The sequence below is a fragment of the Salvelinus alpinus genome, chromosome 3 (assembly GCF_045679555.1).
Source record: "Salvelinus alpinus chromosome 3, SLU_Salpinus.1, whole genome shotgun sequence".
Lineage (NCBI taxonomy): Eukaryota > Metazoa > Chordata > Actinopteri > Salmoniformes > Salmonidae > Salvelinus > Salvelinus alpinus.
This window is the reverse complement of record NC_092088.1, coordinates 77,931,937-77,947,734: the sequence shown is the minus strand read 5'-3', so window position 1 is coordinate 77,947,734 and position 15,798 is coordinate 77,931,937. Positions and strand designations below refer to the sequence as shown.

The window sequence follows — 15,798 nt, the reverse complement described above, 5'->3', positions numbered from 1 at the left end:
GAGGGCCAAACACACCCCCATTCACATCGACGGGTCTGTAGTGGAGCAGGTCGAGAGTTTCAAGTTCCTTGGTGTCCACATCAGCAACAAACTATCATGGTCCACTCCAAACACACCAAGACAGTTGTGAAGAGGGCACGACAACACCTTTTCCCTCTCAGGAGACTGAAAAGACTTGGCATGGGTCCCCAGATCTTTCAAAGGTTCTACAGCTGCACCATCAAAAGCATCCTGACCATTTGCATCACCTCCTGGTATGGCAACTGCTCGGCATTCGAGCATAAAACACTACAGAGGGTAGTGCGTATGGCCCAGTACATCACTGGGGCCAAGCTTCCTGCCATCCAGGACCTATATACTGGGCAGTATCAGAGGAAAGCACCCCAAAAATTGTCAAAGACTCCAGTCACCCAAGTCATAGACTGTTCTCTCTGCTACCGCATGGCAAGCGGTACCGGAGCACCAAGTCTAAGTCCAAAAGGCTCCTTAGCGTCCCACATATCCCAGAGAAGTTAACGTCCCACTTGGCCAAAAGCCAGTAAAAATGCAGAGTGCCAAATTCAAATAAATTACTATAAAAATCAAACTTTCATGAAATCACACATGAAAGATACCAAATTAAAGCTACACTTGTTGTGAATCCAGCCAACATGTCAGAATTCAAATAGGCTTTACGACGAAAGCACACCAAATGATTATGTTAGGTCAGAGCCAAGTCACAGAAGAACACAGCCATTTTTCCAGCCAAAGAGAGGAGTAACAAAAAGCAGAAATAGAGAAAATTAATCACTAACCTTTGATGATTTTCATAGGTCTTCATGTTACACAATACATGTATGTTATGTTCGGTAAAGTTCATATTTATATCCAAAAATCTTAGTTTAGGCGGGACGCTACTGTCTCACTTGGCCAAAAGCCAGAGAAAATGCAGAGCGCCAAATTCAAATAAATTACTATAAAAATTTAACTTTCATTAAATCACATATGAAAGATACCAAATTAAAGCTACACTGGTTGTGAATCCAGCCAACGTGTCAGAATTCAAATAGGCTTTTCGGCGAAAGCAAATGATGCTATTATCTGAGGATAGCAACAGAGTAAACAAAGAGAGAGAAGCATATATTTCAACCCTGCAGGCACGACACAAAACGCAAAAAATAAAAAATATAATTCATGCCTTACCTTTGACGAGCTTCTGTTGTTGGCACTCCAATATGTCTCATAAACATCACAAATGGTCCTTTTGTTCGATTAATTCGGTCGATATATGTCCATTTATTTGGCGCGTTTGATCCAGAAAAACACCGGTTCCAACTTGTGAAACGTGACTACAAAATATCTCAAAAGTTACCTGTAAACTTTGCCAAAACATTTCAAACTACTTTTCTAATACAACTTTAGGTATTTTTTAACGTAAATAATCGATAAAATTGAAGACGGGATGATCTGTGATCAATACAGGATTAAAACAAACTGTAGCTAGCTTTCTGGTCACGCGCCTCTAACTAACTGTAAACTTCCAGTGAACCTCGTTCAAGATGGCCGTACTTCTTCATTACACAAAGGAAAAAACCTCAACCAATTCCAAAGACTGTTGACATCCAGTGGAAGCGGTAGGAACTGCAAGAAGGTCAATTAGAAATCTGTATTCCCAATGAAACCCCATTGAAAAGAGAGTGACCTAAAAAAAAAAAAGAAGATCTGAATGGTTTGTCCTTGGGGTTTTGCCTGCTAAATAAGTTATGTTATACTCACAGACATGATTCAAACAGTTTTAGAAACTTCAGAGTGTTTTCTATCCAAATCTACTAATAATATGCATATCTTATCTTCTGGGAATGAGTAGCTGGCAGTTGAATTTGGGTATGCTTTTCATCCAAACGTGAAAATGCTGCCCCCTATCCTAGAGAAGTTAACAGCTTCTACCCCCAAGCCATAACACACAATTCACCAAAATGGCCACCTGGACTATTTGCATTGACCCCCCCCCCCCCAACCCTTTTATTTTTTACACTGCTGCTACTCGCTGTTTATTATCTATGCATATTCACTTTACCCCTACCTACATGTACAAATTACCTCAACTAACCTGTACCCCCGCACATTGACGCGGTACCTGTACCCCCTGTATATAGCCTCGTTATTGTATTTTTATTGTGTTACACTTTTTACTTTAGTTTATTTAGTAAATATTTTCTTAACTCCATTTTCTTAAAACTGCATTGTTTAGGGGCTTGTAAGCATTTCACGGTAAGGTCCACAACCGTTGTATTCAGAGCATGTGCCAAATACAATTTTATTTTATTTGATGACAGAGAAGAATGCATTCCAGTATCTCACCACCAGAGGGGACGAAACAGTTATACTGCAGGTCTACAACAACCACAGAAACGCACTCGTTAATTAATTACATTGTTTTGCGATATGAGACCTCTAGATTAAAAGTGAGTTACTAGTTAGGTTTCCATCCAATTGGCTGCAGATTTTTATGCACAAATTCTAAAATCCACCTTCAACAAATGTGCAGTTTCCCACCAGAGATATGTTTCAATCAAATTGACTTGTAGATAAAAGTCTGTGTGATGACGTTGGGCACATAAAAATTACTTTTGCGGTTAAATTCCCATGTTCCGAATACAAGTCCATTGCATTCAACTCAAAAACATTTTTTGTTGTTGTTAAATAGCAAATGTGCCCACTCTGGTATGGGCATGTGCGCTCAAGACAACAGTTTGCAGATGCAGTGCGGGTATTCCATGACAGTTAATATATCAATATTTGCACATGAAAGTGTTTCCACTAAAAAGGTTGGATGGAAACCTGGTTAGTATTATCCTTTTCTTTTGGAATTAAAGAGCCACTACAATACAGTAATAGTACCAGAAACGTGACACTGTGTGACATTTGACTCTCTCACACATACAGTGACATGCATGAGTAGATTCAAATAATTGGAAAATTAAGACAGATCGTTTAAACCAATACAAGCACCTCCATCAGAGGCATTCCTCAGGTAGCCAGGTTGTACAGCTCCCATGTTTGTCATTCTTGTCTGTTTGTCATATTATTCACTTCAGAGTAGGGTGAAATTGCCCCTAATCACTGATCTAAGGTCATGTGTTTTTTCGCCGTAATGGTCAAGTTTGGGACTTGAGGTGGGAACACTGATCCTAGATCTGTACCTAAGGGCAACTTCAACCCAGAGCGACAGATTCACAGTACAGACTGTTTTGAGTCCTGTATCAACTCAAGCTAACAGGACTGAGAGGGAGCAGGGTTGTATGAGTGAGAGTAGACACCTTAACTGTCCACAGAGGAGTGCTTTCCTCTGTGTAAAACAAACAAATGGCAACACATCTTTACACCCGATCAAATTGTTTTCCTACTGTAAAAAAAATGCCAGTATTTATTTCTCTTGGGGCCAATTCCTAACTTGAGATCAAATATTCCATTGACATGAATCGATTATTTACACAAACGTCAGTTAAATTTCCGTTACGTGGTGTTTCAAGTTAGGACTTGTCCCGAAGAGAAGTAGTGATTGTTATGGTGATGTTTTAGTGTACCAGATGTATCGTCATGACGATGGCCACTATGTTGGAGGTTTATCCTGGAACAATAAGAGCCCTCAGAACACTGTGCACCTCTTGCCCCTCTTCTTGACGGGTGGGGGGCACAGCACAGCACGGATGGCCTCGTCAAATACCGTCTTCAACCCTCGCTGGGTCAGGGCCGAGCACTCCAGGTACTTCACAGCACCTGACCGCCACACACAAACAAACATCTTTATTACACATCTATAATAAAATTAAGTATTTTATCCATTAGTTCATCTGACACTTAGTAAATAGATAAAGGGCTTAATTGCCAAAATCTTGCACTATCCCTTTAAAAAGGTACAGACTCAGAAATATGACATCAAGCACAGAGGGTCACTTGCTGTTTGGGGCAATACCCTGTGAAAATAACCACCCCTTCCGCTATATTTCGGTATCATATCCCCTAATCTTTTGAATGGGCTTCACGATTATATCAAATTTGTGAAAACGCTGTAATTTTTTATATATACAGTACCAGTGAAAAGTTTGGACACACCTACTTTATTGTAGAATAATAGTGAAGACATCCAAACTATGAAATAACACATGGAATCAAGTAGTAACTGAAAAAGTGTTAACAAATCAAAATATATTTGAGATTCTTCAAAGTAGCCACCCTTTGCTAAGATGACAGCTTTGCACACTCTTGGTATTTTGTCAACCAGCTTCATTAGGTACAGTAGTAGGTAGTCACCTGGAATGCATTTCAATTAACAGGTGTGCCTCGTTAGACAGCTTTTAAATAAAAAAAAAACAGGCGCAGCAGCCTCTTTCTCGCTCTCTCATGAAGCAACGCCCACCTCTACAAGTACCCCGTCTAATCCAATAGCGTGGTTATATGCAAATAAAATCACATCAATCCAAATAACCTCCGCGGAACCTTGGGACAAGCAGGCAGAAAGAAACAGAAAGATGTGACCGCAGTTCAACTGTTAATATCACAGATATACTGGTGACTAAGCTCTTTGTTTATATGGCTTGTTTAAAAAAATTATAACGTTGACTCTAAAAACTGTTTATTGAAAAACGACTGGACTGAACAGTTTTTAATTCATTCTCCCCGCAACTAGCACAAAACCAATGTGCCGGATATGCAGCAAGTCCTTAACTCTTGTAAAAAGTGCCAATGTTAGGCGCCATTATGACACCAGGCATAGTAAATTCGATCAGATGTATCCCCTACACACACACAGGCGAGAACAAACAAGATTAACCAATTCAAATCCCAATATGAAAAAGGTCCACCAAAGTCCTTGTCAATTCCCTGACAGACTAACAACGTGCAATGGAGTGTTCACTGAGGATAGCTTGGGTTTTGGGGAAACACAAAAACTTTTTCAGACGCTGAGATGGTAAAAGGATGCATGTGTGAAGATGCTGACACCTTCCTTGAAGGTGAACAAAAAGGATGAGCTCAGAGAAAAGATCAAACAGATCGTGCTGTCAGATTCACAGCAATGAGGAGAACTGAAATATTAGCTGAAGATTTAACTTCACCATTTGATGCGGTCATTCAGAACGCACCATGCATTTCATTATCTCTTGATGAAATCAACAGATAACACTGATAATGCCCAGCTTCTGGTGTTCGTCAGATTATTTTACGAAAAACAAAGAAGGAATTCTGTGAGGAGCTGTTGGGCTTAACCCATCTAGAAGCACACACACAGGGAGAGGATATCCATGAGGCCATCAAAGGGATGCTGACAAAAAGGGGGACAGATCTGATGTCCGTGGTCTCCACCACCACAGATGGAGCTCCAGACATGACAGGAAGAGGGAGGGGACTGGTTGCACGTTTGAAAGAGGACCACCCTGACATCATGTGACTGCATCATCCATCAATCTGTCCTGTGTGCCAGTCTGGGAAAATAGTATTCTGAGGTCATGACGACAATGAAACTGATCAACTTGAGAGCAACATCATCCCTACAACATCACCCGAGGCATTATGACAGAGGCCAATGCCAGTTGATGACTTACTACTGCACAACAATGTCAGATGGCTCAGCAAAAGCAGAGTTTTGGAACACTTTTGGGGCATTCAGGAGAAAATAAAAGTTTTTTTATCAGAGCAAAAGAGTGACAAGGCAACTCAGTTTGAGTTTTTGGAAGATGAAGAGAAGATGGAAACAGTTGCATTTTTGACAGACATTACATCACACCTTAATCAACTGAATGTTAAACTGCAGGGATGGGACAACACAGTGTGTGATATGATAACAGCAGTCCGGGCTTTCCAGGAGACAGAGGTTTCCAACCATGTAGATTTCATCCAGAAGCTGATGGATAACTTCAAGGCACGCTTTGATGACTTCGCTGTTGGAAGAGAACTGCTGCTGCTCATCCAGAACCACTTCAAAAATGTGTGGTCAAAAATGTGACAAAGTTGTAGATGTTACATCACTGAAATGGAAATGATTAAGCTGCAAGAAAATGTGTTTTTAAAGGAGCAGGCTGGTGATTGTGATCCTGTCACTTTCTGGGGAAAGATGGTGACTGCAGCTGATGTCCCTGTTCTCAAGATACTGGCACTATACATCCTGAATGTGTTTGGCTCCACATACAGCTGTGAATCAGCCTTCTCCACAATTAACAAATACCACACCAGGCTCCCCAATGAACACCTGCACCAGTGTCTCAGAGTTGCTCTCACACCATTTGTGCCAAAGTTCAAAGCTTTGGCAAGAGACAGAAAGTGTCATTTCTCTCATTGATGCAATGGCCCAGAGTGAATTGTACATGAATATTCCATGGCCCACAGTAACGTTCTGTGCATTCAGATAGTTATTTTTGTTCAACTCTCCTTTGTTCTTCAGAAAACAGACTTTATTTAACAAAACATGTAAGTTAATTCAAGGCTCATGTACAATGGTTCACAATGCACTGTTTGCCTAGACAATTATGCAACTACTTTTGTTCTTCAGCAATGTTACACATTTAGATTCGAAAGAAGTTGTAATTAATTCAAGTTCTTAGTATCATTTCATGTATTTAATGTACATTTTATATAACAACATGTTTCCTAAGTCGTAGACGACTAGGTTTGTTACTACGCTGTACCACAGCGCCGATAAAGGACGATATCCATCCGGACCTTTGCCACCTAGGAAATTTATGTCATTGGACCTTCTCAAATAGTAGTTGAGTACCCCTGCACTATAGCATAGCATATTAACCAAATCCAAATCTGCCAAGACCCCAAATCATCACACCGAATGTGACGTCAGAGTGCGCAGCTGAACACTGCATGCTGGAAATACTCCGTTTGTTATATTTGACAAAAACATAACCAATATTCGTTAAATATAAATACTGAACCTGTTTTAGTGTGGATTCCGCAACACGGTTAGCTTTTAACAGCTACGACTGCTATTTCTTGTCCCGGAATCCCACTTAACAGACAGGTTGAAGCCTGCTTGACAGAGCTGCTAAGCTGCTAGCCATCAAGCTAACGAAGTTAGTCCCAGATGAGTTTTCCAATGGAGCCCTCGGTCTACGCATTGTTTCAGGACAAACCGGATCACTCAGAGTTACAATGCGGCAATTGTTTGCTTGCCAAGGATTATAGGCATGAGGTGGCTTCCTTGATCACGCATGTTGCCAGTCCACGTAAGAAACTGGGGAAAACGCAGAGTGGAATGATGACCTTTTCTACGCCGGTGGCTGGATGGCGTTTGCGCTTGTTGGATGCATCTCCGCCTTGTCGTTTGTCGTTATCCGACTGGCCGGTGTTGCCTGGAGCTCCTCCATCTTATAGCGGAGTCGAAGGAGCACAGCAAGAGGAGCAAGGCAATCAACGATGGTCGCATGTCACGAGCCGTGGAAGCTAAAGACAGCGGCCTCCCACAAAGCAGTCTACACTCCCACCGAGAGGTCCGGAGGATTCAAATAATGAATTGTTTCGCCATCCAGGAGCTTGATCTTGCTGCACCTTCGCCGCTGGGGGTACCGGTGTCTGCGGCCGCAGTGCCTACTCCTACGATTTCAAAGTCGACGTTGGCAACCTTCCGTCCCTGCTCTGAATTGAGGGGGACCTCTCCATCTGTTGGAGGCCTGCACCATCCTGTGAAGCATGGGAGTGGGCGGATTTCCTCGTCCTTCTCGCCAGCCGTGATTTTGGGCAGCTCCATGGTAAGAAATGTGACTGTTCCTATTCCGGAGCTCGAGTAAATTACATTACTAAGCTGCTCCCGAATGTACTACATCAGGGCAAATTGATTCTATCGTAGTCCATGTGGGTTTTAATGACATTATGAAGGACAGCTTTGAACAGTTGAAACTGGATTTTAAAGAGCTGATTGACTCTGCTAGACACTAAAAAAAATACCCATCATATTTGGCCCTGTGCCCTCAATGAATCGTGGCATGAACGCTTTTGCAGGATTCTTTCTCTTCACAACTGGATATCCGATTATTGCAGCTCAAATGGGTGTAAAGTTTGTTGACAATTTCGATACCTTCTGGAAACAAAACACGTTTTATAAGGAGGATGGGATCCACCCAAATCATTTGGGTTCCTGGATCCTTTCACAGCATTATAAGGCTGCATTGAGACAATGACTTATCAATGACCCAGTCCAGCTCATTTAATCCCTACCATTGTGACAGTGAGTTGTCATAATACTTCAGCAAATGTACATTATCCCAGGGGCGTTGGTAGACACAATGTAAGTAACCTAATGTATGTCCCTCTAACTGCCTTGAATGCCTCTGCTGATCCTACAGCTATTGTATGCTGTAATCATGTTCCTATGAACCAGATTTATACTGTTAGCACTGAGGCGGTGTGCCCTAGTAGGAAGTCCACTGTGTGCAGCTCACCCTGCACTAACATAAATAACATGAGCATCTCTACTTCTGCTAAGCTTCCCAGTAAAGCAATGATAACAAGGAAGCATCCCAGAAGAAAAGTGCTCAAAATAGCCCGTGTTAACATATGTAGCTGAAATCAATAATTTGCTAGTAACAGATGACATTCATATTCTGAAACTCACTTAGTTCTATTGATGATACAGTGGTAGCAATACAAGGTTAACATTAACAGAAAAGACAGAGATGCCAGTGGTGGGGGTGTTGCTGTTTATATTCAGAAACACATTCCTGTAAAGATTAGAGAGGATCTCATGTTAAATACTGTTGAAGTAATATGGCTACAGGTTCATCTGCCTCACCTAAAGCCCATTCTCGTGGGAAGCAGCTATAGACCACCAAGTGTTAACTGTCAGTATCAGGATAACCTGTGAAATTATCATGTATGTGATTTTTTTGCTCTTAACTGACTTGCCTAGTTAAATCAAGGTAAAAAAGAAAATTACTGTAAAAACTGTAAAATCCATGTGGATTGATGAGGAATTTAAAAAAATTATGTTTGAGAGGGATGAGGCTAAAGGAATGGCAAATAAGTCTGGCTCCACAACCAATTGGCAAACGTATTGCAAATTGAGAAATCATGTGACTAAACTGAATAAAAAGAAGAAACTACACTGTGAAACAAAGATAAATGACATAAAGAATGATAGTAAAAAGCTTTAGAGCATCTTAAATTACATTTTGGGAAAAGGGCAAACTCCACCCCATCATTCATTGAATCAGACGGCTCATTTATCACAAAACCAACTGATATTGCCAACTACTTTAATGCTTTCTTTTCATTGGCAAGATTAGCAAACTTAGGGATGACATGCCAGCAACAAACGTTGACACTACACATCAAAGTATATCTGACCAATCTATAAAAGACAAATATTGTAATTTTGAATTCCGTAAAGTGAGTGTGGAAAAGGTGAAACAATTATTGTTGTCTATCAACAATGACAAAACACCAGGGTCTGACAACTTAGAGGGAAAATTACGGAGGATAATAGCGGACGATATTTCCACTCCTATTTGCCATATTTTCAATTTAAGCCCACTAGAAAGTGTGTGCCCTCAGGCCTGGAGGGAAGCAAAAGTAATTATGTTAACTAAGAATAGTAAAGCCCCCTTTACTGGCTCAACTAGCCGACCAATCAGCCTGTTACCAACCCTTAGGAAAGTTTTGGAAAAAATCGTGTTTGACCAGATACAATGCTATATTACAGTAAACAAATTGACAACAGAATTTCAGCATGCTTATAGGGATGGACATTCAACAAGCACAGCACTTATACAAATGACTGATGATTGGCTGAGAGAAATTGATGAAAAGATTGTGGGGGCTGTTTTTTTAGACTTCAGTGCGGCTTTTGACATTATCGATCATAGTCTGCTGCCGGAAAAACATATGTTTTATGGCTTTACACCCCCTACTATATTGTGGATAAAGAGTTACCTGTCTAACAGAACACAGAGGGTGTTTTTTAATGGAAGCCTCTCCAACATATAGGAGAAGCTTCTTCAATAAATGGCCACTTTAATAAATGGAACACTAGTCACTTTAATAATGTAACCTTTAATGTTTACATATCTTGCATTACTCATCTCATATGTATATACTGTATTCTATACTATCTATTGCATCTTAGCTTATGCTGCTCGGTCATTGCTCATCCATATATTTATATATTCTTATTCCATTCAATTCCTTATTCCATTAGGTATTTGTTGTGGAAATGTTAGATATTACTTGTTAGATATTGCTGCACTGTCGGAACTAGAAGCACAAGCATTTCGCTACACTCGCAATAACATCTGCTCACCATGTGTATGTGACCAATACAATTTGAACATAATCTAGGTAGAATCAGGAATTCCCCAGGGCAGCTGTCTAGGCCTCTTACTTTTTTCAATCTTTACTAATGACATGCCACTGGCTTTGAGTAAAGCCAGTTTCTATGTATGCGGATGACTCAACACTATACACGTCAGCTACTACAGTGACTGAAATTACTGCAACACTTAACAAAGAGCTGCAGTTAGTTTCAGAGTGGTTGGCAAGGAATAAGTTAGTCCTAAATATTTATAAAACTAAAAGCATTGTATTTGGGACAAATCATTCACTAAACCGCAACTAAATCTTGTAATAAATAATGTGGAATTTGAGCAAGTTGAGGTGACTAAACTGCTTGGAGTAACCCTGGATTTTAAACTGTCATGGTCAAAACATGTTGATACAACAGTAGCTAAGATCAGGTCTGTCCATAATCATAATCAGTCTGTCCATAATAAAGTGCTGCTCTACCTTCTTAACAAAACTATCAACAAGGCAGGTCCTACAAGCCCTAGTTTTGTTCCACTTGGACTACTGTTCAGTCGTGTGGTCAGGTGCCACAAAAAGGGACTTAGGAAAATTACAACTGGTTCAGAACAGGGCAGCACAGCTGGCCCTTGGATATACACAGAGAACTAACAATAATATGCATGTCAATCTCTCCTGGCTCAAAGTGGAGGAGAGATTGACTTCATCACTACTTGTATTTATGAGAGGTATTGACATGTTGAGTGCACCAAGGTGTCTGTTTGGGCTACTGGCGCACAGCTCGGACACCCATGCATACCCCACAAGACATGCCACAAGAGGTCTCTTCACAGTCCCCAAGTCCAGAACAGATTATGGAAGGTTCACAGCACTGCATAGAGCCAGGACTACATGGAACTCTATTCCACATCAAGTAACTGATGCAAGCAGTAAAATGTGATTTAATAAACAGATAAAAATACACTTTATGGAACAGCAGGGACTTTGAAGCAACAAACATAGGCACAGACACATGCATACACACGATTACATACGCACTAGACACACGCATTTTGTATTGTAGATATGTGGTAGTGGTGGAGTAGGGGCCTGAGGGCACACAGTGTGTTGTGAAATCTGTGAATGTATTGCAATGTTTTTAAAATTGTATAACTGCCTTACATTTTGCTGGATCCCAGGAAGAGTAGCTGCTGCCTAATGGCGATCCATAATAAATACAAATACCAATAAAAATAAAAATACATTAGCTGTTCTGAATGTGGGCATGGATGGGCAGACATCCACACAGACTAACCTATCTCCCGTGCCATGGCCAGGCCCTGGGGGTAGGTGATGGGGGACAGCTTCTTGTCCCTCAGCCTCTCCATAGTGTCCTTGTCATCTCTCAGATCCAGCTTGGTGCCCACCAGGATGATGGGGGTGTTGGGGCAGTGGTGTCTCACCTCTGGGTACCACTGAGACACGCCACATACAGAGGGTAAAGGTCATTAGGTCAAATATGGAGATCAAGGCTGGGTAGAACAGAACTATAGAAATAAAACCTCTAATCTGATCTAGGGACATAGATGGCTTACAGGACTATTATGGATAGTGAAGAACAGAATAGCAGAACGCAGTAAAATACAATAGAACACCATTAGACACTGCTGAAAAACCTCACACATCCTTTAAAAACACCAAATCAAATTTAGTGAATCATCACTTTGAACCAGAGTCATATACAAAGAGAGTTTGACACACAGAAAGGTGTGTGATGTCATCTAAGAGCACCGTAATGCTTTTGAGTTGAAACCACAATGGCCAAACTCTCTCTATATCAGGACTATAGTTATAGAACATGAACCAGGGAGAGCTATAGATGTGCATCTTTAGGTCAGGCTCGGCAGGTCCCCTGTTCCTGTGTCTGAGCAGGTAGGTTCAGTACTGACCTTAGCTCGGACGTTCTCAAAGGAGGCCGGGCTGACCAAGGAGAAGCATATCAAGAACACATCCTGGGGAGAACCATAGAGAGACAGACCTTAGGATGAAACCACTGAGATCAACCAACCATGGAATCACCTGACTCCACATGGGACAGACTGGAAGAATAGCTCTTCTGCCATTAGTAGATAGCAAATCAATCCTTCGCAGAAAGATAATGGGTTAGAAGCTGTGTGTGTGTTACCGTCTGTGGATAGGACAGTGGTCGGAGTCTGTCGTAGTCTTCCTGTCCTGCTGTATCCCATAGACCCAGATTCACTGGTTTCCCATCGACCATCACATTGGCAGAGTAGTTGTCAAAGCTACAGGGAGAGGAAACCATCTCTTTATGTCCGGATGCCAGCTCTGTGTATAGCGTAGACACCTAAAATACAACTCTGTGTATAGCGTAAATGCCTAAAATACAGCTCTGTGTATAGCGTAGACGCCTAAAATACAGCTCTGTGTATAGCGTAGACGCCTAAAATACAGCTCTGTGTATAGCGTAGACGCCTAAAATACAGCTCTGTGTATAGCGTAGACGCCTAAAATACAGCTCTGTGTATAGCGTAGACGCCTAAAATACAGCTCTGTGTATAGCGTAGACGCCTAAAATACAGCTCTGTGTATAGCGTAGACGCCTAAAATACAGCTCTGTGTATAGCGTAGACGCCTAAAATACAGCTCTGTGTATAGCGTAGACGCCTAAAATACAGCTCTGTATATAGCGCAGACACCTAAAATACAGCTCTGTGTAATAGTAGACACCTAATATATACAGCTCTGTGTAATAGTAGACACCTAATATATACAGCTCTGTGTAATAGTAGACACCTAATATATACAGCTCTGTGTATAGTATAAATGTAAAATACAAACACTACATAGAGGCAAGCAGACTCACTCGCATCCATGCATTGTGTGTGTGTGTGTGTACTCACACAGTGGGTATGTACTCTCCGGGGAAGGCATTGGTGGTGTAGCTGATCAGCAAACAGGTCTTACCCACAGCCCTGAGAAAAAATCATGGGAAAACTAAAAGATCATTACTTGACACATTGGAAAAAACAGCAAACTAGAATACCATTTGGCCCTAAACAGAGAGTACACAGTGGCAGAATACCTGACCACTGTGACTGACCCAAACTTAAGGAAAGCTTTGACTATTTACAGACTTAAAGGCCTGTCTATAGCCTGTCTTCTGTTGAGAGCCAGGTCTGCCTATGTGCACACTGCCCACAAAATGAGGTGGAAACTGAGCTGCACTTCCTAAACTCCTGCCAAATGTATGACAATATTAGAGACACATATTTCCCTCAGGTTACACAAAGAATTTGAAAACAAAGCCAATTTTGATAAACTCCCATATCTACTGTGTGAAATACCAGTGTGCCACAGCAGCAAGATTTGTGACCTATTGCCTCGAGGGCAACCAGTTAAGAACCAACACCATTGTAAATACAACCCATATTTATTTTCCCCTTTGTACTTTAACTATTTGCACATAATATGACATTTGAAATGTCTTTATTATTTTGGAAATTGTGTGAGTGTAATGTTTACTGTTAATTTGTATGGTTTATTATCTAGTTCACTTGCTTTGGCAATGTCAATATATGTTTCCCATGCCATTAAAGCCCTTCAATTAAATGTTTTTTAAATAATAAGTAGAGAGACACACACCCTCGCTTTACTCACTGCTAGAGAAAACACAAGCCTAATAATGACCCTAAAAAAAGCTGCTGAGGTAGGTAGACTTCTAGGTAGGCTGGTACTCAGTTTGTGTATGCCTGCTGTCTTTGTCTCTCTCTCAGGTTAAGTATCACACAGACATTGGCCTATTTTCACTTTGCATGAGGGACATACTACTCCCTCACGCCCTACTACCCCATCCCTGTTATCGACAAACACACAACACAGGAAGGGTTGGTGACAGCGGTGTCTGTGTCTGTGCATCCAGTACGTCAGAATGATATGAACAAATTTATGGTGGATTTGCCGGGTAGGAGGTGAATGGTCTGCGTAAGAATGAGTGTATGTGTGGATGAACAGAGGGAGCAGTAGTGAGACAGACTGACAGTTTAAGTGCTACTATAAAACAGATTTGGGGTCATTGACTTTGCTTGGCTGGGTTGGGAGTAAGGAGTATGAGGGAACTGGGAAAGAGGGGGGAGAAGGAGGGAGGGGTAGTGAATTTTTTTTTTTTTTGAGCAGGCCACTAAAAGTATATTGTGGGTTGCTCTGGGAATTACAGATTAACATATGAAATATTAATATTACACTAATACTCTGATTGATTAATAACCCTTAGTTTTCACAAATCCTCCAACCGGGATTTGGCATTAGTAAGGCACTGTAGATATCAACATTTAGCCTAGGCTTAGGGGAGTTAAGGACAAAACCAGTCAGATAAAGGATCAATGCTTCCTGTAGTTAACTACATAGACCTGCTGTATCTACATAGACCTGCTGTACCATCTCGCCTTTTTCATACCAACTCCCAAATAATGTAGCTTACATGGTAGTAAATGATGGAAGGAAAATAAAAACGGAATAACTGAATAGATTCCTTCATAAAACATGGGAAGAAAGGGCTGTAAATTGAAATTATAATAAAACAACGCGTAGAAATTCCTTAGCCCGCATCGTCACTGATGAAGCCTGATTCCCGATGGCCTACAAGGCGAGTATGTTTCCCATAGCATCGCTACAGCCTGGGCGTTTTCTCAGCGTGAAAATACACAACTCCACATTTTACACATCCCGACGTCTCACATTATATTTTACAATCATCTCCCAAACATGACCGCATCGCTGGTCTCACGCACACACACAGGATGAGGGAATTCTCTTCGTTTATCAATGAGGTTCTTACCCGTCCCCGACCACCACACATTTAATTGCTTGCATTTGCAAAGGTCTAGGCAGTTTCAGAAAGCCTACAGAAGTGGTTGCTGTATCTCACAATGAGCGCTAGCAGTGATTTAGATCTGAAGCGGGTCAGTCCGCTCTGCTTTCGAGCCGCAGTGAAAAGGGTCGGTGACGAGAGACGCCTGAAAACACCAGAAAAGACAGAGCATACTTAAAGGGCCAGTGAGCATCAGAAGTCAATTTTCCCCTTTCTCTTGTTTGAGGAGTTTGTATTTTACCCAGTGTTTCGACAACAACCATGGATTAAAAAGACGGAATCTTTGTTGACAATTTAGCCAAAAATGTATGCAATAATTTTGAAATCCCCCCAAAACATTATTGATAAGATGCACAGTATCAATCAAAAAACTGCAGTGCAATTTTGTTTTTTTAAATAGTACATTACACACCATTAAATGTTTGATTTGTTGAATTGGCAATACAAGCTTAAAATATGATATGTAAATTATTCATTGTCAGTTATTGATATCAGAGACTACATCTTCAAATCTGATGTAGTAGCGTGTGAACACAAAAATGTATTACCTCTCATTCCAAAATCCAGGGCATTAATATAGAGAGAATGTGTTTCCACTGCTCCAGAGTCCAATGGCAGCTCTAGCAGGGCAGAAATTTGACAAACTGACTTGT

The 15,798-nt window shown here is 41.1% G+C and overlaps 1 protein-coding gene across 2 annotated transcripts; it reads right to left on the bottom strand.

Moving 5' to 3' along the window:
- Positions 1-2,256: 2,256 nt before the first annotated feature.
- LOC139571403 (ras-related C3 botulinum toxin substrate 3-like) lies at positions 2,257-15,292 on the bottom strand. 2 transcript variants are annotated; one of them, XM_071394243.1, is made up of 6 exons: positions 15,113-15,292; positions 13,179-13,250; positions 12,443-12,560; positions 12,207-12,269; positions 11,573-11,732; positions 2,257-3,759 (listed from the first exon to the last, which is right to left on the bottom strand). In XM_071394243.1, exons 1-6 carry the CDS (start codon positions 15,145-15,147, stop codon positions 3,629-3,631), a joined length of 579 nt encoding a protein of 192 aa, XP_071250344.1. In that variant the 5' UTR covers positions 15,148-15,292; the 3' UTR covers positions 2,257-3,628. The 2 variants fall into 2 exon arrangements, with proteins under 2 accessions (XP_071250344.1, XP_071250345.1); XM_071394244.1 differs by lacking the exon at positions 2,257-3,759 and adding an exon at positions 8,670-8,702 and having other exon boundaries at positions 15,113-15,277.
- Between the last annotated feature and the right edge of the window lie 506 nt (positions 15,293-15,798).

Bases quoted from the DNA above. Each gene is read 5' to 3' on its own strand.
- LOC139571403 (XM_071394243.1), bottom strand. From the start codon at position 15,147: ATGCAAGCAATTAAATGTGTGGTGGTCGGGGACGG. The intron at 12,270-12,442 runs GTAACACACACA...GGTTCTCCCCAG, and splicing joins CACTGTCCTATCCACAGACG to GATGTGTTCTTGATATGCTT. The intron at 11,733-12,206 runs GTCAGTACTGAA...GGCGTGTCTCAG, and splicing joins TTGAGAACGTCCGAGCTAAG to TGGTACCCAGAGGTGAGACA.